At 37.0% G+C, this 26,056-nt stretch overlaps 1 protein-coding gene across 1 annotated transcript in view; it reads right to left on the bottom strand.

The window, feature by feature from the left end:
* The window catches only part of CFAP47 (cilia and flagella associated protein 47), a gene marked incomplete at both ends in the record, with an annotated part of 513,170 nt that overhangs the window by 141,844 nt on the left and 345,270 nt on the right, over positions 1 to 26,056 (bottom strand). Inside the window, 4 exon segments of the mRNA XM_082682021.1 lie at positions 2,784 to 2,967; positions 2,969 to 2,995; positions 3,749 to 3,892; positions 4,372 to 4,568. Of these exon segments, the coding sequence (XP_082538147.1) occupies positions 2,784 to 2,967; positions 2,969 to 2,995; positions 3,749 to 3,892; positions 4,372 to 4,568 (552 nt within the window).

Raw genomic sequence — 26,056 nt, 5'->3', positions numbered from 1 at the left:
AAACTGCCAAGTGGGATGTTGTACAGACATAAGAATGCTTTAGAAGGTGGAAACTTGAAAAGAAATGAGAAGGCTAGAGGAATAAAAGGACCAGATAAGTAACAATCCAGAAATAGCATGGAAATGAGGACTATAGAATGATGTAAAATAAAGGGTGAATAGTGTTAAGAAGGCAGACAGACAGTGCCAAACATTATAGGAGTTTTGAGGCAGATAACTTGGGAAAAGAACAAATTTTTCTTGACCAAAAGTTATGGGTGATCTTTGTGGCAGAAGTTTCAACAGAGTAGAGGAGATACAAATGGACCACCATGAAATAAGAAGTGATCATGTAAATATTGCTTTTTCAAGAAGTTTAGCAATCATGGAAAATATAGAGGGTAATAGTTGAAAGGCTATTGTTAGAGACGTTTTATCTTATAATGGAAAATCTTTGAGAATATTTATAGATTAAGAAAAATAATCCCACAATGAGGAAGGTATTGAAAGAGAGAGAAAGAGAGAGAGGGGTGAAAAGAATGAGAATCAGCCTTGAGTGCCCAGAGGCCAACTTCATTTTACACATTGAAGAATGAAGATGGAGAATCAGAAGCATTTCAGTAGTCTCAAAGGGAGTGCAAGATGAATCCTGACACTATAAAGCAAAGTTTCTCAGTCTAGCCTTTCTCCTTAGCAGCACCTCAGTTGTTTCTCAATAGAATTTCCATTGAAATACCAGCAATAAACTAAATATTATGAATGAAAAGAAAGGGCAAATTGGTAATGCTCATTAGTATATGCTGATTAAAAATAATGGTGATTTTCAAATTAAGAAAGGTGATACTTTATTCATAATATCTCTAGGGACAAATGTTTCTTCGGTCTTAAACATGTTTCTGTTCTTTTATAATTGTTGGTGCTATTTAAATATAGAAATATAGAAGAACTGGAATACATGAACAGTATTATTAATATCTTAATGAAATGACATTTAATTAATTTAATATGTAGTATCTTTAATTACAGAAAGGGCCTCACTGAAAACTTACACTCTAAAGGTAAAATTAACTAGATTCTTCAGTTTTATTTGTGTATCGAAACCATATAAATATAGACTTGATTATTTCCTGTAAGTACAATTCTGCTATAAATAGAATTCCACTTCTACATTTAATTAGAAAAATATAGTTAATATAGCATAATTATTATTTTTAAAGGCCTACATTTTTAAAAAAATGCATTCATTCTGAAGAATAAAAGTTTTAAAAAGCTACAGACATCACCTCTGCCAAAACAACAAAATGAAATAACCAATGTTAAGAAATTAAGCAATTTTTTCTTTAACCTGTTTTCATCAAACTCATAAGACAGGATTTCTTGCTCACCAGAAAATTCTGGAAGGGGAAAGGGAGTGATGGAAAAATGATTTTTTTCCTTAGTTATAGCAAGTGCAAGTAGTCATGCTCTTTTCTTTTCTTTTCTTTCCTTCCTTCTTTCCCTCCTTCCTTCCTTCCTTTCTTCCTTCCATTTGAAAAGCCATCTATTATGTTTGTATCCGTTCATTAAACAAATCTTCCTTGAAAAACTATTATGTGCTTGATACTATGATTTATGCTAAGTACAAAAGTATGGATACGAGGGGCATGCCCCTTTTCTCACAGTTCATAATCTGGTGGAGAAGAATAATCTGGTGGAGAACAGGTAATAGCAATAGGATGTAATGTACATGATGGTGGGAAAAGTAAAAAAAAAAATGCTGTGGAAGCACATGAAAGGCATCTAATCCAGGTTTATGGGGATGTAGACGAAGTCTTGGAAAAGTGGCATCTAAGCTTTGTCATAAAGAATGAAAAGGAGTTAGACATACACAGAGAAGTGGAAGACAGGGAATTGGATAGAGATTTCCAGGCAGTAGTAAAAGGAAATACTATATACAATGGCCTAAGTGTGGCTGGAGCCAGGAGTGCTAAGAGAGAAAGCTGAGCAGATAGGCTTTTGAAACACGTGAAAGCCACTTCAGGGAGCCTGGACTCAATCCTGAAGGCAAGAGATGACAGTGAAGAGTTTTAGCAGGGGAGTGAGAAGATGAGATTTTCATTCATAATATTCACTCTATTTGCAATCCAGTAAGGAAAGAAGAAGAAAATCAATGCACATATTTTTCAAGATTACCAAAAAAAGCAGAGGACAAACCCAGAGAATTTCTAAACTTCTGATGTACCCTCTAAAACTAGATTCAGGCATCTATGATGGACAGATATTTGAAGCTTCTTTGAGGATTCTATTGGGCACATAATTTGTAGATAAATATGGGAGTGGGGAGTAGAAAAATTTATTTTCAGATTTGCTTAAACAAATCAAGTGAGGAGGGCCAAGTACAAAACCTCATAAAAAATAAAGATGTAATTAATTATGCATTTCTTCACATTCCCACTATTATTCACACTGGTAAATGATAGGATACACTTTTGAAATTTCATGCCTGCAGATATCACATTACAATTTTAAAAGCTGTTTAAAAGTTTTTTAAAAAATATCTTTCATTGTCATGTACAATTTCTTCAAGTGAAAATACACATGACTCAAATAAGTAAATTTTAATGTGTTTTATGATTATATACTAATATTTAGATATAAAACTTGTTTGGTGCTAATTCAACTTTATAATCAAAATGGCATTTTAAAAGCTGCTGGACTAATAGGAGAATTCTAACCATCTCCTTATGTCACACTGCTTCACCTAGTTAAGTAAAATTAAATGTTTTAAAATATCATATAATTCAATATACTCCTTCTGAAAACACTTTCATACCAAAAAAAAAAAACAAACCAAAATCTTACCTTAAATGTTAGGATGCTTGTTGTATAATTGGGCATCATTATGGGTTTATTTGTTATCTCCCCCACTTGATAGTCTACGGTGATGTGTTCCAAGGCCAGCGGTCTTTTTCCAATCCCTTTTATGTCAAAGATATGCTCCATACCATCCTACTTCATTTTGTAGAGTAAGTTTGCCCTGTGACAAATCAGCCAAATTTCAGCTCTATAGGAGCGACAGTTGGATGCCAACCATCTCTTCTATTTTAGTAATCTTGAATCTGATTGATGAAATGAGCTTTCAAGGAGGTGCTAGTCATTAGCTTTCCCAGTTTATACATAAATACTTCTACTGAACAAATAAAGATGAATTTCCTGTGAAAAGCTCTTCATTTCTTTTCACTTTCTCTAAGAGACAGTTTAATAGGCATTCTCATACATAGCAATTATATGCCTGTTTACATCCTTGTCAAAGAAATATGACTTAAGAAAATATTTTCTGAAGTACAAACTTCCTTACTGAATACAAACAAAGCAATGATTTTACTTTGTTAAACATATTATGTAAAAATAATCTAGACATAAATATTGACAGCCTATGACATTGTGACTTTCAGAATATTTATCCCTCAAGTTACAACATTTATTAAAGTTTCAAGCAGAGTGAACACTAATGATCAAATTCATGGAAAATATAAGTTTTTAAAAAAATTTTTTTTAGTTTAATTTTATTTTTTTTAGACAGCAGGTTTTTATTAGTTACCCATTTCATACATATTAGTGTATATATGTCAATCCCAACCAATCTCCCAATTCATCACACCACCACCCCACACCCCCCAGAAAATATAACTTTTCTGCAAGAAAATTTATCACAAATTATATATGTTAACATCACACATTGGTTTATCGACATAGTAAAACTAGGGAAAAAAAATCAATGAGTTCATACCATAATCTCACATTCCAAAATAGGTTTGAATGTGAGAGGATAATTCACAGTCTCACTTGGTCCAACATGTAAAACAGGAGGTCCATAAAACCATTCTCCTTCTATAGTAACTTGACATTTCCATTCATTCTTTGTTTTATTATTCTAAAGCATGAAAATAAAGACAGAAAAATATCAGATAGAAAAATATCAGTGTAAAAAATTCAAAATTCCTTACAATTATATTACCTTCCTTGATGCTATTATCACCCACTAATAGCCAAGCTACAGCCAATCACTGTTCTTAGTGCCTATGAGCACATCTTAATCAAGTGTTAAGATCACAACTGAATGTGGAGCACAGTGATCTGAGAGACCATGACTCTGCTTGGTTTGATGATAGGTTAAGGAAGTTAGAATTAATTTTTTAAGCAAAGAGATCCAGCAGGAGTGATTAATCAGGTGAGTAATATGATAACATTTATATTCAGGAATAAAACTGTGACATCAATATGGAGAAACAAATGGCCACACATAATGCAATTAGGAATTGGTAAGAGTTCAGATGAAAGGTTTGAAGGACTTTAATTGAGACAGTGGCAGTGGGAATGAAGAAAAGTACGAAAAAAAAAGTCTGTGCTTACTATTGGAATATTCTGGGTAAGGGCTTCAAATGCTGGTGTTTCAAAATCAAATCTGGCCTCTGGACATTCTTCATTTACCACACCTTCAATGCAATAGACATGCACATCATACCTTGATGTCAACAAGATTTTACAAGGGTAGTGTCCAGGACTGAGAGGAACAAATCGTAAAGGAACTGGAACAGATCCATCTGTAACTATCAAAACAATTAAAAAATGGTTTAATCATTTTTGATGGTATAAATCCTAAGATTCATTTTCAGGTACAGCAATATTTTTTTTTTGGATTTAATTGTATTATATAATCCAGAAGAGACTAGGTTATAGCAAGGTAACACATTACCCCTCAGTCTCCTGGGCATTACAAGCAAGTTTATTTTTTATTAATGACAAAATATATCCTGCATAGGTCAGAGGAAGGTTTGCTCCATAAAGCCACTGAGGGACCGAGGCACACCACTCCTTCTTCGTTTACAGGTCAGGGAAGAGTAACTGAAAGTTTGCTCAAGGGCTTTTTAGTGCTCAGCCCAAAGTTAACACACATCACAGTTAATTGGTCAGACCCAACCACAGGGTTCTTTCTCAGCTGACAGGGGCTGAGAACTGAGAGATATATGGAATATTTGGCAAGCAATATTATCTGCCACATTTCTATGACATAGAAATGCTCTGTCCCATAGCAATCAAAATAAGTTGCAACTTGACCAGCAGATAGAAGTAATTTTTCATAGTTAATAACCAAGGGAAGCCAAAAGAGGCATGTCCAATGAATACTTCTCATATCACCTTGTTATATCATATACCTTAAGTTAATAGCTAATATCATTTCTTATGGTGGGCAGGCTGTCTATGCTGGTCCTTTCCTTCCAAGCAATACTACTTTTTCTCTGAAGGTCACCATTTTCTTACTCTCCAGGAAATAAGAAAATAGTTATAAAAATCTCTCAACCCTAAAATAGGATGCAGTATAATACTATAATAAAATTTCACTGCTAAAGCCAAAGTATTTAAGTTATAGATGAGAAACAAGTGCTAAAAAATGTTTAGAAGCCTAACTCTGTTCTAGGAAATTCTCCAAAACCAAGAAGACAAATCAAGCTTATCAACCAATGGATAAGACAAGTATTATGACATTAATTGGCTATAATTTTAATTCACTCACATTTAACACCTCAAATGTTAAAAATGGCAAACTTGTTTTCAAACATACTGAAGTCTATATGCCAAGAAGACCAGGCATTCTTGCAAGAACATTAACTGTTTTAAATCATTTTTAAAACATATTGAAGATGTGTATGTATGTGTTGTATGTTCTGTGTTACACATTTTAAAAATATATTCATCATATATTATATAGAATGTATTATGTGTTGTATATGTCATATATTATGTATAATGTCGTAGTTATATGTTAAAAAACACTGACAGTGGATCACACTTGAAATCTATATTACATCTAACCAAAGTCCAAGATTCTCAGCTGGTCTGAGGAGGAAACAAAGGCTGTCAGAATGTTGTAATTTTTATTTCGTCCTTTTCAAGTACAAATCTAATTTTAGAATAATTTTTTTTTTCTTGTCAAAAAGGACTCCAGGCACATTTTATCATCTGTTGTTCACTGATTCATTCACTTTCATTCTGAGAAAAGTATTTGAATTGTGGCAACACCATTAGAACAAAACAGGTGAGATAATTATTTGATTAAAATTTGTTGCTTTATTATCAGAAAGGAAGAAACCACATTTCTCTCTTGCATGAACAGATTGAAATGAAAATACTTAGATTAGGTAATTTAAATAAAATTAAACTTCTTAGAATACGAAATTTAATCAACTTAACAGTAATTTTTTTAACATCTTTATTGGAGTATAATTGCTTTATAACAGTAATTATTATTTTCATCATCAATAAAGAATAACTCTATTTCATGGTAAACAATAATTGAAATGCACAAGCTCAAGTATAAAGCTTCTATCAAAAGCTTTATGTTATACACTATTTCCTTTTCCCTAAAAATATGCACTTCCTATTGATACTAAGTCTGAAAGTGAAAGCCAAGGACATTCTTCAGTGTACATTTTCCAACTCATGAAATGTTCCTGAGCAAAGACCCTAAGAAATAAGCCATGCAAGCCCCTCTCCCTTACAAGTCCAAAAAGAAATTCATCATAATAGTGGAATTCATGGAAATGATGGTTTTGTTGAAGATATATTGATAAAACAATATTTGTTTTACTTAAACATCTGAAATAATTTAATTAATTCATGCTAGGCAAAAAGAGTAGGAATATTATCATATATTACCAACATGAAGCTACTTGTGGATTAAGGTATTCATCACACAGTATCCGCATCACCTTAGATGTAAAATAGCAGAGGTAGAGACTTTTCATATTTAGAAACTTGGAAATTTTCCTGGCCACACTGTGCCACCTTAACATCATTCTCCTTTAAGGACATGTTTTCTCAAAGTCTTTTCCAATTCTGCTCTGTAGCAGATGTCATCCATGCCCTGCCATGTCCCCTTAGCATTTAATCCTCCCTGCGGGACAGTGGCTTTATGGAAAACAGCTCCTTTCTCCTTGAGGGCTTCCTCTAGTCATAGGAAGGTGCTTAACCCTCACATGGATCAGGCCAGAAGTGACAGTTAATGCCTGCAGTTGCAGTCCTCAACAAATAATGTATCAAACTGGTGGAAAAATAACCCAGCTTCTTTATCCTTGGGTTGGAATAACTCTGAGGTGAATTCTACACCAACTCACAGAGATTCCCCAGTGCAACTGAGCCCAAATTGCTCCCAGTGGCAACTGCTCATTAACACTCCCTGAATTGGCTTCCTCTCTTTACTGTCTCTCACTCTCTCACACTTCTACCTACGGTTCCTGAGATCACTTCTCAAACTACTTGCTCTCAAGACCTGGTCTCAGGGTCTGCTGTTGGGGATCCCCAACCTAACACATACCCTTAGACCAAGGAAAGAGAGCTTGCTGTCCTGGGCCTCATGCTTTCTAGAACCTTACTCTGAATCTCCTGTCATTGTCTCTCTGCATATGCAAGGAGGACATGGGCCCACTGGGACAGGCCTATGTTGAGAGCCCAGACCCATCCTTCTTCCAAGTTCATGGGATGTCACAATTCACAATCCAAAGTGCTGTGATCCCATTTCCAGTGCCTGCACAGAACTCTTCCCTATGTCAGTCCCCCTGTTGGAATACTCTTAGAATTGAAGAATTCTAAGTTAGAATAGCCACCTCTAACTAAGAGGTGGCTATTAACGGGAAGATGTCAACCAAGATTAATTATGTGGGCTGAGGTTCCTACAAATTTGTACACAATCCCTCTACAATACATGCTAGATGTGAAGGAAAAAAGAGAATGGGGTGGGCATATGCCCAGGGCCTAGCTATCCTGTGTTTTCATGTTCTAGTGCAAAACTCTGAGGAGGCCAAGAATTCTAAATTCAACTTTGGTCTTCTAGGTTGGTATAAAGCTTTATTTCTCAAGGTGGAATAAATAGATTATATTCTATTTAAAAATTTGTTAGTTTGATTTACCACTTTTAAAATTTAGATATATGGTATATGGGCTTCCCTTTGTACTTTTGACCTGGGCATTACAAATGTCAGGGACAATCTGGACCTGTCCCTTCCATCCTTACTCTACTAGATGTAGCTCACCTGGGGCCTTTTCTTTACAGGTGATCCCAGTAACTATGGGAGTTGCTAGGGTTCTGTAATTAAAGATAACCAAAGATATGTAAATTTACCAGATTATAGTTACTAAAGAAAATAAAGGAACATAAACAGAGAATCTCTCTAATGAAAAAATACTTAATTTTATATAACTTTAGCTACTGGAAGAAGTCAGTGTGACCTACCGTTTTTAAAATAACCCATAAAAATGGGCATCCAGCACATATGATCTAACAATCCCACTCCTGGGTATATATCTGGAGAAAACTGTAATTTGATACATGCACCCCAATGTTCATAGCAGCACTACTTACAATAGCCAAGACATGGAAGCAACCTAACTGTCCATCGACAGATGAATGGATAAAGAAGATGTAGTATATGTATACAATGGAATACTACTCAGCCATAAAAAAGAATGAAATAATGCCATTTGCAGCAACATGGATGGACCTAGAGATTATCATACTTAGTGAAGTAAGTCAGAGAAAGACAAATATCATATGATATCACTTATATGTGGAATCTAAAAAAAATTATACAAGTGAACTTATTTACAAAACATAAACAGACTCACAGACATAGAAAACAAACTTCTGGTTACCAAAAGGGAAATGTGGGGGAGGGATAAATTAGGAGTTTGGGATTAGCAGATACAAACTACTATACATAAAACTACTATACATAAAATAAATAAGCAACAAGGTCCTACTGTATAGCACAGGGAATTATATTCAGTATCTTGTAATCTTTTCAATGGAACAGGATAGAAAGCCCAGAGATAAACCCACGCGTATATGGTCACCTTATTTTTGATAAAGGAGGCAGGAATGTACAGTGGAGAAAGGACAGCCTCTTCAATAAGTGGTGCTGGGAAAAATGGACAGGTACATGTAAAAGTATGAGATTAGATCACTCCCTAACACCATACACAAAAATAAGCTCAAAATGGATTAAAGACCTAAATGTAAGGCCAGAAACTATCAAACTCTTAGAGGAAAACATAGGCAGAACACTCCATGACATAAATCACAGCAAGATCCTTCTTGACCCACCTCCTAGAGAAATGGAAATAAAAACAAAAATAAACAAATGGGACCTAATGAAACTTCAAGGCTTTTGCACAGCAAAGGAAACCATAAACAAGACCAAAAGACAACCCTCAGAATAGGAGAAAATATTTGCAAATGAAGCAACTGTCAAAGGATTAATCTCCAAAATTTATAAGCAGCTCATGCAGCTCAATAACAAAAAAACAAACAACCCACTCCAAAAATGGGCGGAAGACCTAAATAGACATTTCTCCAAAGAAGATATACAGACTGCCAACAAAAACATGAAAGAATGCTCAACATCATTAATCATTAGAGAAATGCAAATCAAAACTACAATGAGATATCATCTCACACCAGTCAGAATGGCCATCATCAAAAAATCTAGAAACAATTAATGCTGGAGAGGGTGTGGAGAAAAGGGAACACTCTTGCACTGCTGGTGGGAATGTGAGTTGGTACAGCCACTATGGAGAACAGTATGGGGGGGTTCCTTAAAAAACTAAAAATAGAACTACCATATGACCCAGCAATCCCACTACTGGGCATATACCCTGAGAAAACCATAATTCAAAAAGAGTCATGTACCAAAATGTTCATTGCAGCTCTATTTACAATAGCCAGGAGAGGAAACAACCTAAGTGTCCATCATCGGATGAATGGATAAAGAAGATGTGGCACATATATACAATGGAATATTACTCAGCCATAAAAAGAAATGAAATTGAGCTATTTGTAATGAGGTGGATAGCCCTAGAGTCTGTCATACAGAGTGAAGTAAGTCACAAAGAGAAAGGCAAATACTGTATGCTAACACATATATATGGAATTTAAGAAAAAAAAAATGTCATGAAGAACCTAGGGGTAAGACGGGAATAAAGACACAGACCTACTAGAGAATGGACTTGAGGATATGGGGAGGGGGAAGGGTAAGCTGTGACAAAGCGAGAGAAAGGCATGGACATATATACACTACCAAACGTAAGGTAGATAGCTAGTGGGAAGTAGCCGCATAGCACAGGGAGATCAGCTCGGTGCTTTGTGACCGCCTGGAGGGGTGGGATAGGGAGGGTGGGAGGGAGGGAGGCGCAAGAGGGAACAGATATGGGAACATATGTATATGTATAACTGATTCACTTTGTTATAAAGCAGAAACTAACACACCATTGTAAAGCAATTATACTCCAATAAAGATGTAAAAAAAAAAGAATATATAAAATATATATATAAAATGAATCACTTTGCTGTACACCTGAAACTAACACAACATTGTAAATCAACTACACTTCAATATAAAAAAAAATTCAGTAAGAGAAAGAGCTTGGATTGAGGGGTGTCCATGGGTCACAGGGTTTCCAGGCATTCTCTCTATATAGAACATGCCCTTGTATTTCATGATTTTTTCTTGAAGCATGTATTGACGTTGTCAGGATGCCCTAAATTTCCTATATTCAGTCTTTTCCAACAAATTGCAAAATTTTGCTGTTAAAAAAAATGTGCAATTTCAGATCCTAGAATAGGTCATGGTTGGGACAATAAATCAATACTGCTGTTTTGGTCAGCTAAAACAGCATAACAAACTCTCCAAAACTTAGTGGTTAAAAAAAAAAACACACACACACCGTTTATTTGTTCATGATTCTGTGGCCTAACCTCATTTGGGAAAGCTTACCTGCTTCATGTGGTATTGGCTGGGCTCACTCATGCATTAGGACCTCAACTGGGAATTCTGTCCATGAGCTCTCTAACCTTCTATGAGATGAGCCCAACATTTTTCATACAGTACAGAAGAATGACCAGTAGCAAAAGAATGAGAGCCTTGTGCACAAATGGTTATCATATATCTGCTTCTTTCGAATTCCTTAACAATCCATTGGCCAAAGCAAGTCACATGGCCAAGACCAGGGAGCTGAGACCACATATAACATGTGTACAGGCAGATAGGATCCACCTGGGCTTTTACTGAAACAATCTACCATATCTTAACTCCAAAGCAAGATACATGCATTAAACTGGTGAGGTGAAAGATGCAGTCAACTAACAGTTAAAAGCTCTGTTTTCTAGTTTTAGTTCCTCTTCTACATCGTGTGATCTTGGGCAAACAACTTAGAGGTCTTTTTCAGAATTCAAGTTCTTAATCTGTTTAAATTAAGGAGTGAGATTTGATCAGTAGCTTTCAAACATTTTATTTTTTGGCTTGGTGGGGCGGGGCGGGGTGGGGAACGTATCTGAACAATACCTAAGACAGAATCTCAGTATATAAAACAAATTAAGCTAGAGTCAATCTGGTTGAAGTAAGACACTAGAAGCTCCGATTCACTTCCACAGCCTCCCTATAGACAAACCAAAGCACTTCAGAAGAATGTTACAGCTCTAAAGAATATAATTTGATTAACTGATCTCTTAGGTTTCTTTCTGCTTTAACATTCCATGATTATATGAAAGTACATCAGAAAAGTGGAAGAGACTAAGTAATACAGTAAATTGGTCATTATCTTCTATAGTTAATTATATAAGGATATTACTAGCAAACAATAGTCAGAAATCCTTAACTCAGAAAATGAGGTATCAGGAGAACGAATAAATTTATGATATGGATTCATTTATAAAATGAACTTATAATAAACAGATATTTGTTATAAATTAATGTATGAGTAATTATATTTTCAAATCATGTTTTAGCCTATTTGCTAATCCCACTTCCATCTACTACTGGAAAGATTTAGCGTAGATTTTTTTCCCATTACACAAGTAAAGGACCAAATCACTTGCCAGTTGGAATTTTACCCATTTTAGTTACTTTATTATGTTCTTTTTGGCACATGAGCATCTACCTCACAAATACTCTGGCAAAGTAAGTGATAGATTCATTGTGTGCTAACAAGTTCTCATTACTGAGTTTACTCATTTAATATCAAAATCATGAAGTGTGCCAAAAGACTTCATATAAAAAAGAAAAAAGTTCAGCAATTGCAATTTAAGAGTGTGCTTGATTTATTTTGTAAAATGTTTTCATTAGCATCATCCACTCAGGTAAAACCATTTTCTGAAATGGTTCACTGCTTAAATTGTCAAATTTAGTATACTATTCAATAAAATAACAATAATTTAAAATGATAGAAACCCATACTAATTACTGACAAATTCAATTTTTGAAATATTGGTTAAAATGGGTCTTATCACTTCAAAAGAGGCTGGCTGAATTACTTTTGCTTTTCTATCACCAGGAAGATCTAAAATAATATTTAAGGGTGAAAAGAAAGAGATAGGAAGAGAGAGGGAAAGGGGAAAAGGAAAAAAAAGAAGGGTGCTTCCCTGGTGGTGCAGTGGTTGAGAGTCCTCCTGCCGATGCAGGGGACACAGGTTCATGCCCCGGTCCGGGAAGGTCCCACATGCCACGGAGCGGCTGGGCCCGTGAGCCATGGCCGCTGAGCCTGCCCGTCCGGAGCCTGTGCTCCGCGACGGAAGAGGCCACAACAGTGAGAGGCCTGCGTATCGCAAAAAAAAAAAAAAAAAAAAAAAAAAGAAAGAAGAAGAAAGGAAGATGGAAGGAGGACAAAAATAAAGGAAAAAGGGAAGTTGGAATTGAGGAAGGAAAAAGAATGTTTGGGGGATGCTAAGAGAATGGCATGTGACCTTTCCTAACCAACTCCAAATGGTTGAGAGCATCAGACTTGTTGCCCCATGAAGTTTCTAAGTATCTGCAAGCAGAAAAGACTGGTATGCAGTTCCCTGTCAAATTTTGCTGAAAGGCAATACCTATACATCCCCCAGGTGCTCTAAAGCACAGGAAAAAAACCAGAGAGGGATATCAAAGTGCTATAATAAGCAAATGGCAAGAACTGCCAATTATTTCCAGCACAGTCAAGCTAGGTTTAATAGGTACAGGAATACCTAATCTTTTTAATTGTGTTGGTCAAGACTAGTAGGGCCTTACTAATGTTCTGTTGGCTTGATGTATCAATTATTGAGAGATGTGTAATAAAATCTCCCGCTCTGTGGATTTGTTCATTTTTCTTCCATATTTGCCAATTTTTGCTTTGTACATTTTGAGATTCTGTGATTAGGTGGAAATAAGTTCAAAATTTCTCTCTACATTCAAGTATTCCTTTTTAAATTAACACATTTATTTGCCTTAAAGTCTACTTATTCTTTTTTTGTTGGCAGCACTGCATGGCTTGTGGGATCTTAATTCCCTGACCAGGGATCGAACCCGGGCCCGGCAGTGAAAGTGCTGAGTCCTAGCCACTGGACCACCAGGGGATTCTCTAAAGTCTACTTCTTCTATATTTATGCCAGCTATTTTTTGATTAGCTAATACCTGGCATAAGTTTTTGGATATTTTACCAGGTAATTTTGTAAACGGCATAAAGCTGTATTTCACCTTCCATTGTGAAAATATCAACTTTTATATTTATCATGACTAATGACATATTTATGTTTAATATCTCATTTTGTGATTATTTTATTAATTACAGCTCTTTGATTCCAAGTTTTTCTTCTGAATTCAATTTCCTTCATCCATAAGTAGATCCTCCTTTGTTCTTTTAGCAACTATTTGTGAGTTTTAAATTGTCCCAATTTCACTGTTGAATTGAAAATAATTTTATTTCAATCTTACTCTTGAGTGATAGTTTATTGGGATTTAAAATTCTAGGCTGACAGTTAATTTGCTTCAGTACTACAATACCATTGTCTTCTGGATTCTATTTTTCCTATTGGTAATTCTGCCTTCAGTATAATTTTTGTTCCTTTGAAACTAGTATGTCTTTTTCTCTTGTTGCTTTTCAGAATTTATCTTGTTTTTGCCATTCAACTGTTTCACGATAAACTAAGTATGAATTTAGGTGTCACTCTGTTAACTTCTAGCATTTAAAAAACCATTCTGTCTTTTCTTTTTCATTTGCTTCTATAAATAGGAGAGGGTTATCTTTCCTAAGTGGTCACTTGTACAGGGTCTCACTCGCCTTTCATTCTGCAGCGATCTCTTAGATCTAAATGTGGAAGTAGCTCAATGCATACCCTTGGGTCAATTTCCTGTATCAAACAAGCATATGTCTGTTAGATGTAGGGGGGATATTTCTTATATCCACTGGCAGGTTTCAAATCACCTAAGGGAAAATTTACATCTTAGAAAATTTCATGAACTTCCTGTTACTGGATAAACTCTAATCCCACCAACAACATGTACCAAAAATCACTTGGACTCTTCCAATCTCTGTCACCAACACCAGATCTACATGCTAGATTCTATACATCCTTATGATAGAATGATGTTCTTCCACATTTTCCTCATACAGTTACAGTCATTTTAAGTTCAGGGGGTTTGTTTTCTTAAAAGAGGTGCAAACAAAGAAGTGTTAATAGAGGATCACCTTGGAGAGTATTTCACCTATATTCATTCATTAGAAAAATATTTTAAAACACCTACTATGTACCAGGAGGTATGCAATTAGGAGGCAGCTTCCTAGTTTTCTGGTATGTTGCAGAAAATAAATTTCTGAGGAAAAGGCAGATCATGGGACTAAACTGTTTTCTTTTTATACCTAAATTATGTTTTAATTGAGCATGAGCCTATGGAGGTTATTAAATGTGTTTTTCAATCAGGCCACATCCTTTCAGTGACTACTGGGAATTCCTCATAGGATTTATGCAAATGAATAGCTGTTATCTTTACTTTACATTGATATTGAATTTCTGAATTTCTGTATGTCTTCAGGGATCATTTAACGGAAAATTAGGAGAGAGCCTATTATGGAATTGTAGCTTGCCGGTATTTAAACTAGGAAGTTGTCTTTTTCATATAACTTTTCTCAGAAGACAAAATTTCCAACAGAAAAGAACTAAAATAAGATTTCACTTTATGGGCTTCCCTGGTGGTGCAGTGGTTGGGAATCTGCCTGCCAATGCAGGGGACATGGGTTCGAGCCCTGGTCTGGGAAGATCCCACATGCCGTGGAGCAACTAAGCCCGTGAGCCACAACTACTGAGCCTGCGCGTCTGGAGCCTGTGCTCCGCAAGGGGAGAGGCTGCGACAGTGAGAGGCCCGCGCACCGTGATGAAGAGTGGCCCCCGCTCGCCGCAACTAGAGAAAGCCCTCGCACAGAAACGAAGACTCAACACAGCCCAAAATAAATAAATAAATTTAAGATTTCCCTTTCTAATTAACCCCTCCATGGGGATGGAAGCAAGAGATTGCAGACAGCAAATTAACTTTGTGTTTTGCATTTTTAATTCTGAATACCATAAACTTTCTCTAATTGTCTTGTATTAAATATAAAATGCTTTGAACAGAGTTGAGTTTTAAATAGATTGATTTACTAAGTGTGTAAATTAGTCTGAATGAACTGTTAGGAAGCCAATAAAAAGCACATTCTCTAGGACTTAGACCAGGGGAAAAGGTTATACAATTTTTGATTAAATGTCTCCCTAAACGTACTATTGCACAGCATATATTCACTATTGAACACCTAATAGGAAGAATAAGACACTGCTTAAAGTTCACATTTTTTTTTACTTGCAGGCTTTATGTCCACAGCTATAAAACAATAAAAGCCAAAGTAAGACATTTATCAAACTGAAAATATCTTATATTAAAACTATAAGGATAAAGAATACACACTCATGGATATTATAATTATTTTAACTTGGTTATGCAAATTATTTGACTTAAAGTATATTTTCGTTGATAACATAGGACACAATCATATCTCATTACTGCATGGTGCAGAGTAAAAAGAAAGAAGCTGGAGCTGGCAAAAACCCAAGCGTTAGGACAGGACACGTATAGGCAACTCAACAAGCTGTAAACTCTGACTATGGGAGGACAGGTATAGGAAGGTAGCCAGATAAGAAAGTCATTTTAGTCAAACAATAGTTATGACTCGGATTTTCAAAAGTAGGAAGTGAAATTATAATCACGTAAGTGCTCCAGAGAAAAGGGGAGCTAGGTCAGGCTGATGTCAGAGGCCAGTCTGCAGTCAAGAAAGACCCAGGATCCCAAGTTCAGGGGCAAGATTCTTGTCTGAGGGGCTTTGGGCTGTCAGAACAAGGGTGGATGGCAGGAAAAGTGTACCAGTACCCAGGGAAGGAGTCTGGAAACAACACACCTGGATTTTAAGAAATAAAATAGAAACCTATGCCTGGGTAGTGGAACACACCAGAAAGAGAGAGACGCATCACAAGGATGACAGCCTATGAATGCGGAGCCAGGGCTGCCAGATTTAATGTCAGAATGGAACCGAGAGGGACCCTATGGGGACTTCCCAGGACACCCCCCCCCACCATGTCCTCCACCTGCCTCTTGTTTGTAGAAAAGCTTTAGTTTCCCAGGCCTGCCCTGAGTCACAAAAGGCTGGCTCAAGAATTAATGACTGAAAGTATGTGGACATACAGTAACAACAAAAAAACCCAGCAGTTAGGCCAGGAGAACCGGTAACAATTTAAATGATAAATCGGTCATATAACGGTCACAAAATCTTTAGTTCCTCCCTAAAGGACAAAGATTACAGTCTGATGCACATTCCTGAGTTGTTTTGCAGATACTAAAACCTCCACCAGATGGAAGAAGTTAACTGCATGATGACTATGAGCACATAGTCCCCAGACCAGCTGGAGCCTGAGGATTGATGATGTTAATCCCTGTGACACTGCCCTGGTTACCTCACCATCTACCAATCAGAGAATTGTGCACAAGCTGATCGTGTACCATGTGACTCTCTCCCTCACCTTGCCTTTAAGACCCCTTCCCTGAAACCCATCAGGGAGTTTGGGTCTTTTGAGCATGAGTTGCCTGGACTCCTTGCTTGGCACCTGCAATAAATGCTGCATTTCCTTCACCACAACCTGCTGTGGCTTTACTGTGCAGGTGAACGGACTCAAGTTCAGCTCAGTAACAGAACTAGTACTCATGAGACAATGTGGATGACACTGGAGACTGGGGTGGGGGTGGGAGGGTCAGCATAGATGAGCCCCTAGGTGCTGGGTCTGAGAAGAGATTTGGCTCAGGGTCTGTGATTGAACCATGTCATCAGAGATGGTAGGGGAAAGGGAAGGAAATTGGACAGTGTCTTTCTTGAAAGCTGCAGACAGTTTATCTAGTAGAATTCTCTAAAATATTAATAGTAAGATAACATTGGTATAATGGGTACATTTTATGTGCTTCCTGAGATTCTCTTGGTTCCACCACCTCCAGCAACTTCAACCACTTGTCCCACCTCCGTGTTCCTCTGCCTGAGGATGACCTGTAACTTCCTCTAGAACTAATGAAGTCAACCCCTTGGCTGCTGCTCTACACACAGGTAGATCAGTCCCAGTCTCGGAATTTTGGGCTCCTCTTGCCATGATAGGGCATAGAACCTGGCATTCCATGGGGCCAGGGAATGCCACCTTGAAGCCTAGGACCCTTAACACCCATGGTGTAAAATCTGGCAAACAAGAGCAGGAGACAGGAGATATTCCTTTCCTTCCTCTCTCACACTGACTGCTCAGGGGCACTTCCTTTTCACATAGCTTTTCAAAAGTGACACTTGCTGAGTGACGTGTTGCATCTCATCCTAGAGGCAAGTAGTGGACACTAAGGTATTAGCCATGTGGCATTCATTGCTTTGCTTCCCGTTCTTCCCTTCCTTGTTTCTCCTTTTTCTCACAGGCACTACCCTGAGTCTGCACAGTAGGGGAGCAGAATTTTACCACCTTAAAATATGTCTCTTTAGCATATTAATTGTTTTAAGTTGGTTATTTTCTGAGACACAGCAGACCTGCTAAGGGCTCTGAAAACCAAGTAGGAATTGCCCTTTTGTAAGAAACATTTACATTGTAAGGGAAATTTCCGTTTGAAAGGGTGCCTCCCTCTCTGTATCTGGAAGAGAAGGATGACCAAATCTCTAGAAACTCTTTTATCAATGGAAAAGGCAATGACTTAAGTCTGCATCATAGTCACCCTTGCTTACTGTGTTTTTCCAGGTCACCTCACGCAACTGACTCTCCCCACCCTCAATACCCTCTTTTGTCTTTAGCCGAGGATGGTATTTAAGGGGAGGGCTTCGGCCATTTTGGTGGGTTACTCGGTTTTCCTGGGTTTCTCCCATGTCTACATGTTATCAAACTTTGATTTTCTCCTGTTAATCTGTCTCATGTTAATTTAATGCTCAGACCAGCCAGAAGAACCTAGAAGAGTAAAAGAAAATTTCTTACTCCCGGATAGCACCATACAAGTAAAGCATCAGTATTTAATTCTTGCCTCAGACTTCATTTTCTAGGGGACTCAAACTAAGACAATTACTAACCTCAGAAGAAAGAGCAATGTGACTATTTTATATAGCATAGCACAATGGAAACAGCAATAGACAAAGACTTAGTAGACTTAAGTGCTTACTCAGGAGACCTGATGTGACCATCTTACATGGCCTCTTGAAGGACTTAAACTTTTTGAGTCTGACTTTCTCCACTTGTAAAGTGGTAGCATTATGCTGTGGAGCAGTGGTTTCCCAATTCTAACATGCGGATTAACAATGACAGTGATCTGGAGGGAAACTTTTAAAATACAAATTCCTATACCTTTTCCAACCTAGGAATGATTCAGTAAGTGTAGATTTGGGCCTGAAATCTGTATTTTTTAAAAGCTACCCAGGAGCCACTGATGTACAACCAGGGTTGGCAACTACTGGCAATGTGGAAAGAGCACAGGCTTTGGATTCTGCATTTCTCAAATCACTTTCATTTATAAGTGTCAGAAACCCACCCAAAACTAGCAGGAGCCACAGAGGTAATTTACTGACTCAGTAACTGGCATGTACAGACGGAATGGCCACTTTAACAATGAGAGCATCCAGGGACACACCTGAGCTCATGAGATACCATCTTTCTTTCTCAGCCTTTTGACTTTGCTTTCCTCTGTGCTGACCTCATTCTTGTAGACTCTCCCAACTTATCCTACCAAAAACTGGCAAAAAAAGCGCCATTCCTTTCCCAAAATTCCAGAAAAAGTCCCAGGTTTGCCTCTCCCTGAATCAAATGTGGTCAACTCAAGCCCTGAAACCATTTCTGTAACCAGGTGAATAAACACTCCAGTGACCAGAAAGCTAAGAAGAGATGTAAGCAGATGGGGTAGAGGGTCTCCAGAGAAAAAGAAGCAGGCATGGCTTTCTTGACATAAGAGAAGCCATTTTTGGCCTAAGCCATTTTGTGATGTAAGCCTGGCCACAATGCTTACCCTTGAACAGGTCTCCGTAATTAATTTTCTTAAGGGAAGTGAGGGAATGCAGGAACAAAGGAAAAGCAGTCAGGAAACAATAGTTCAGTGATCACAGTTCTAGTTCCTCCTCAAGGGATATACATAACAACATAACAATATGATACGTATCTTTGAGTTCCCAGGTAGAGGATGGAATAATGATGTTGACCTTTTCTCTTTTTTTTTCAAAATGATCACAACACTGTATTTGAAAGGAAAGAATCACAGATAAAAGCTTTGTGAAAATTAAAAACAAAACACACTGAAATCACCATGGTTGTCTCCCCGAGGGAGGAAGGGGGGCGGGGGGGTCCGTAGACAGCCAGATTTACCTTTTCTGACGTGACCAGTTTTCACAGCAAGTGACCACACCACGTGGGAAGGAAGAGGACATTTCATTGGCAGAAGAGGAATTTTTCAAGTCAGGAAGAGCTTAATTGAATAAGAATAAAAACTGTTGAAAAGGCATTTCTCTTTGGCATGGGTGGGCTGCCAAAGGAGTGTTTATTGACAGCATCACTGAAGCCTGCCAGGTTGGCCCCCTCTATGGGTGCATGGAGATCACTGCAAGAGCCTGGAAATCCAGCTGGCCCCTCTGGCTGGCGAAGTGTGGACTAGTGTCCTTTAAGACAGATGTTGACCTTTTCTGACTTCAGTCAACTAAAGCTTGGACTTTGTCAATCTTTGCCCAGATTTTATGCTGAATTCTCCTCTGCTCAAGCCCCTTCATGAATACGCATGTACCCTTAGCTTAAAACTTCCCCAATGTTGATGTTCAGGGAGACACTTCTTTGGGAAAGATCCCTGGTGTTTTCCTTACTTGCTGAAAGTAATAAATCCTTCCTTCTCCCGATCTTTGGCTTGGCTGTGTCTTTTGACTCAACACCCACCAAGAGGTGAACCCAGTTTTGGGTAACAGAGAAGCATTTATCACTTTGAATTGCATATTATGGTTATTATGTGCCCACTGCTGTCATTTACACTAGTCTATAAGCTTCCTGAGGATAAGAACTTAGATTTCTTCATCATTTGAATCACTTGAAAACAAATCCAAATGAATGAATGAAACTCTTTTTAATTTCAATAAAATAAAATGAAACTTCTAACAAAAATAAGTTTTTTAAAGTAACGAAACATGAAGAATGGAAGAGGTACAAATACTACAATTAAATGAGAAATTTTTAGGAGAAATAATTAAGTGAAATGGAACACAGCTTAGATATGAATATAGGTACAGATTATTGATTAAATTATTTTTATAAGTGAGATAACACGTAGTATGCCAAGTCAATCCACGTTGTCAATCCTCCACAGAAATTCTTTCCTAACTTTTTCAGTAAGCATTTCCAGTTCTTTCTTTCCTATTATCTTAAGATTTGTTGGAATCGCGTAATTATAACTCACATATTTTGGTAAAGATTTATATACTATCGTATAACATTCATCTCAAAAATCACAATATTAACTCTAAGTCTAAAACCATTTTTTCTGAGAAACACCAAGGTTGATGGCTAGAAGTAAAATGAAAAGAACAACATGATGCTTGTAAAAGGGAGTTCATACAGAAGGGAGAAACTCAGTGTCCCCACAGGTGAGGCAAAGAAATGAAATGGAAAAGAGTAACCCTGAAATGGAAAGAGATGGGAGTGATCATTCTCAGCAGCTCAATCATTTATCCACCATTGCGGCCAGATTACAAAAGCACATGACCAATTTTCTGTCTCAGCCAAGGAATGGGTGAGCAGTGACATTAAACACCCTTGTGAATTGAGGACAATACTGTGATCAATGGGACTGACCCCTGCAACCTGAAGCATGATTAGGGAATGGGAACAGAGGATTGTCACTGCCCTTGAACATATTCTCCAAAGGTAATGCATGTCATTGACTCAGATTAGAATAAAAAGCATGACAGAAAGCAGAGTAATCACTAAAATATAAGTATCAATGGTCAGACTTTGAAATGTGTAGATAAGGTGCTCATGGTTTTACCTTTTAAGTAACTACTCACCTACCAACTGCTGAAACTAACATCACCCCCTCTTCCACTGCATCACCAGAGCCCCCTTTTCCTAATGTTAGATGCAAATACGCTTCAACATGAAGTCTAATGGTTAGGTGCACCTGGGGAAGCCCTTCACATCCCAGAGGTGGTCAAGAGGCACCTCTCTGAGGAAAGACAGCATTATGATTTCCTTCCACAAGAACTATCATGACAGTATCTGTCATGATACTTATTAAAACACGAAAGACAAAGATCAAAATGTTTGAAGCATAAAAGACAAATAAAAAGTCTCTATGATTCTATGTTTAGTGGTAAAATCCAGAAACTTACTAAACATAGGAATGGTAAATTATCATAGACACAATGCTTAAAAGAAACTGACTTCATATACCTTCTTTGCGCTTTATGATACCCATGTGTATATTACAATGGAATGTGCCACTAGCTAGTATCCTGTGCATTCAACTGAATATACAATCACCCACAAACTTAAAAACAAAATTCTGGTTCAACCACTATTTTTCTACTGACTTTTATTTTTAAAAAATGAAAAAAAGTTTTACACTCTGTTCACCAAAAAATAAAATGATATAGCAGTGACAAGCAAAATCAGAAGATTTTCCAAACTATGTTAATACAGTTAACTTACCTAACTACTTTTCTGATTGCTAAATGTCACTATACTAAAGTCTTGTGCATGAAATTTAATACACCTTAATTAAAATCGCTTTTGAATCACCATGCATGAAAATATAAAATGGACTTCACAAAAAATTGCACCTTCATGTTGTTTTCTGAAAAATAAAGAGTGACTATTGCACCAGAACCTTCAAGCATTACATGAAAAGTTGATCAAATAGGGGAAGAAGACCATGCAGTTATTTTCAATCAGATATTATGTGGTAAAAACAACTGATTTAAAATATAAACGGCTGAGAGTTATGAACAGAGTTGATAATTATACACATATAATAGGTCAACCTAGCCACTAATAATTGGTAGACCATTTAAAATGGAAAACCAGAGGCAATACCCTTTTTATTAAAACAATATTACTACCATTGTAAAGCAATTATACTCCAATAAAGATGTTAAAAAAAAAAAACAACGTTACTGAAGTAAAAATTTGGGTTAAGTTCTCACGTGGCTCATCATATTTCTCTATGCTACAACCACTTTCAGTATATCTAACTGGCTAATTATCCAAAAAAGTAATACCCTCAGTCAAAAAGATGGAATGAAAGAATGAGTCACAGAAGAGCAGGAACCAATACTGAAAGTGCCATTCAAAACATATGTCCCAAGGATGGCAAACACTAGGGACAACTTTTTGTATCAAATTTCTAGAAGACAAGAACCCTCTCTATTGTGTTCACTGCTATATCTCTGGTGCCTGAACACTGCTTACACACAGCAGGCTCTCAATAAATATTTGTTGAATAAAGTATCACATCATTTAGCATCTTTGTTCAAAGAAGGTGAAGACTTATGTTCAAGAGTGAATTTGTGGGCTTCCCTGGTGGTGCAGTGGTTGAGAGTCTGCCTGCCGATGCAGGGGACACAGGTTCGTGCCCTGGTCCAGGAAGATCCCACATGCCGCGGGGCGGCTGGGCCCGTGAGCCATGGCCACTGAGCCTGCGCATCCGGAGCCTGTGCTCCGCAACGGGAGAGGCCACAACAGTGAGAGGCCCACATACCGCAAAAAAAAACAACAACAACAACAAAAAGAGTGAATTTGTAATAGGGAAGAAACTTGGTATTCTATTACAAGTTAATCACTAAAGGTATTATACCTATAAGCTTAAATTACACATAATGGCCCATCTCTGGGAACGCTGCATCTCATGTAATGAGTGTTAAGTTAAAATACCTTTGTTTGGCTCACAGGAAACATCCTGACCAGGCCCACCTGTGAATAACTGCAGGAAGGAAGAAATTAATGCATCCCCTCCTTAGGCTGACCAGAACCAGGAAATGTTCGACGTTACTCCCTCCTCTTTCAGTATAAAAGAAGCCTGAATTCTAACTCAGGCAAGATGGTTCTTTGGAACACTAGTCCACCATCTTCTCAGTGTGCTGGCTTTCTGAATAAAGTTGCTATTCCTTTCCCCAACAACTTGTCTCTTGATTTACTGGCCTGTTGAGGGGACAGCAGCATGAGCTTGGACTTGGTAACAATTCTGTCACTAACTACCTGATTCTAGTTAAACTGTTGAACCTCTCTGTGTTTTAATTTCCTCATCTATAAATGTGGAGGCTGGAGCAAATCAGTGGCTTAAAACCTGTATTCACCAGAACCCCAGCCTTATGAGAATCTGCTTCATGAACCACTTCTGGGGATACAATAGGAGGCAGGGAAGGACAAGCAAACAGAGCTCTGGAGCATCTTCTCTAGTTTTGAACTGAGAAGCTTTACATTTATCTAACTTATATATTGCATGGCTCATAATATTTCAACCTGCCTTTCAAAATATCTATTATTATTCTTTTTCTTTTTTAATAAATTTATTTATTTATGGCTGAGTTGGGTCTTCGTTGCTGTGCACGGGCTTTATCTAGCTGCAGCAAGCGGGGGCTACTCTTTGTTGCAGTGCACGGGCTTCTCATTGCAGTGGATTCTCTTGTTGTGGAGCACGGGCTCTAGGCACACAGGCTTCAGTAGTTGTGGCTCGTGGGCTCAGTAGTTATGGCTCATGGGCTCTAGAGTGCAGGCTCAGTAGTTGTGGCACACGGGCTTAGTTGCTCCACGGCATGTGGGATCTTCCTGGACCAGGGCTTGAACCCGTGTCCCCTGTATTGGCAGGCGAATTTTTAACAGCTGCACCACCAGGGAAGTCCCTCTATTATTATTCTTAATACACTCTTAATCAATGAGTCAAGAAGAAACCGGGGAAATTAGAAAATATTTTAAAATTAATGAAAATGGAGATAGAACATACAAAAACTTATCGGATTCAGCTAAAGCAGTGCTTAAGGGAAATTTACAGCTGTAAATGACTATTACAAAAAGAAGAATGATCTAAAATCTAAGCCTAACTCTCCACCTTAAGATACTGGAAAAGGAAGAACAACCTAAGCTTTAAAAAAGTAGAATGAAAAAAAATAATAAAGATTAAAGGAGAAATTAATGAAATAGAGAAGATAAAACAGTGGAGAAAAATCACTGAAACTGTAAGATAGTTCTTTGTAAAGATAAACAAAATTGACAAACCTTTAGCTAAATGGACCAAAAAAGAGAAAATATTCAAATTATTAGAATCAGAAATGGAAGTGGGGGCATTAATTCTGTTTTACAGAAAAAAAAAATGGAAGGTAAGACAATGCTATAAATAATTGTATGCCAAAAATTAGATAACTTAAATGACACAAACTAGGAATAGCTGCAAAGTTCCTCTGTCTCATAAAGGGCCTCTATGAAAAACCTACAGCTATCATGAGAATTTAAAGACTGGATTCTTTCTTCTTAAGCTCAGAAAGAAGACAAGGATGTCCCCTCTTATCACCTACATTTAACACACTGGGCATATTAACCAGATCAATTAGGCAAGGAAATTAAAAGAATTCATTTTAGAAGGGGAGATGTAAGACCATCTCTATATGCATATGACATTATCTTGTATATAGAAAATCCTCAGGAATCCAGTAAAACATATTAGAATAAAAAATCAGGTCAACAAGGTCACATGATATAATTTCAATATATGAAAATCAACTGTATTTCTATACATCTGCAATGAATAATCCAAAAATGAAATTAAGAAAACAATTCCATTTACAATGTTATGAAAAGGAATTAAATACTTAGGATGATATTTAACAAAAGGAATACAAAATTTCCACTCTTAAAACTACAAAAAAACTAAGGAGTACCTAAAGAAATGGAAAGATATTGCATGGTCATGCATCAGAAGACAATATTAAGATGACAATCCTTCCCAAATTGATCTACAAATTCAATGCAATACCTATCAGAATGCCAGCAGCTTGTTTGTAGAAACTGACAAGCTGATTCTAAAATCCATATGGAAATGTGAGGATCCCACAACAGCCAAAACAATATGGTTCAAAAAGAACAATGCAGCAGGACTCACAGTTTCTGATTTCAAAATTTACTACAAAGCAATAGTATTAAGAAAAGTGTGGTACTGGCATAAAGATAGACCTACAGATCTATGGGATAAAACAGAATTCAGGAATAAACAATGTATCTATAGCCAACTGATTTTCAACAAGGGTGCCAAGATCATTTAATGCCAAAAGAACAGTGTTTTCAACAAATGGTGACAAGCCCACTGGATAGCCACATGAAAAGAATGAAGTTAGACATTACATCAAACAATATACAAATATTAACAAAAGTAGATTAAAGAACTAAATCAGGAACTAAAGCTGTAAAATTCTTAGAAGCAACAGAGGACTAAATCTTCATGACCTCAAATTTGGCAGTGGATTCTTAGATATGACATCAAAAGCAAGAACAATAGGAACAACTAAACAAGATAAACTGGACTTCATCAAAATTAAAAACTTTGTGCTTCAGCGAATACTATCAAGAGAATGAAAAGACAACCAAAAGAATGGGATAAAATATTTGAAAATCATATATCTGATAAGGTATTGTATCTAGAATACATTGAACATTTACAACGCAATAATAAAACGGCAACTCAAAGATAGGCAAAGGATCTCACTAGACATTTAT

Source organism: Grampus griseus (genome assembly GCF_964374135.1).
Source record: "Grampus griseus genome assembly, chromosome: X".
In the NCBI taxonomy this organism is placed as follows: domain Eukaryota; kingdom Metazoa; phylum Chordata; class Mammalia; order Artiodactyla; family Delphinidae; genus Grampus; species Grampus griseus.
This window is presented reverse-complemented; position numbering and strand designations above follow the sequence as displayed.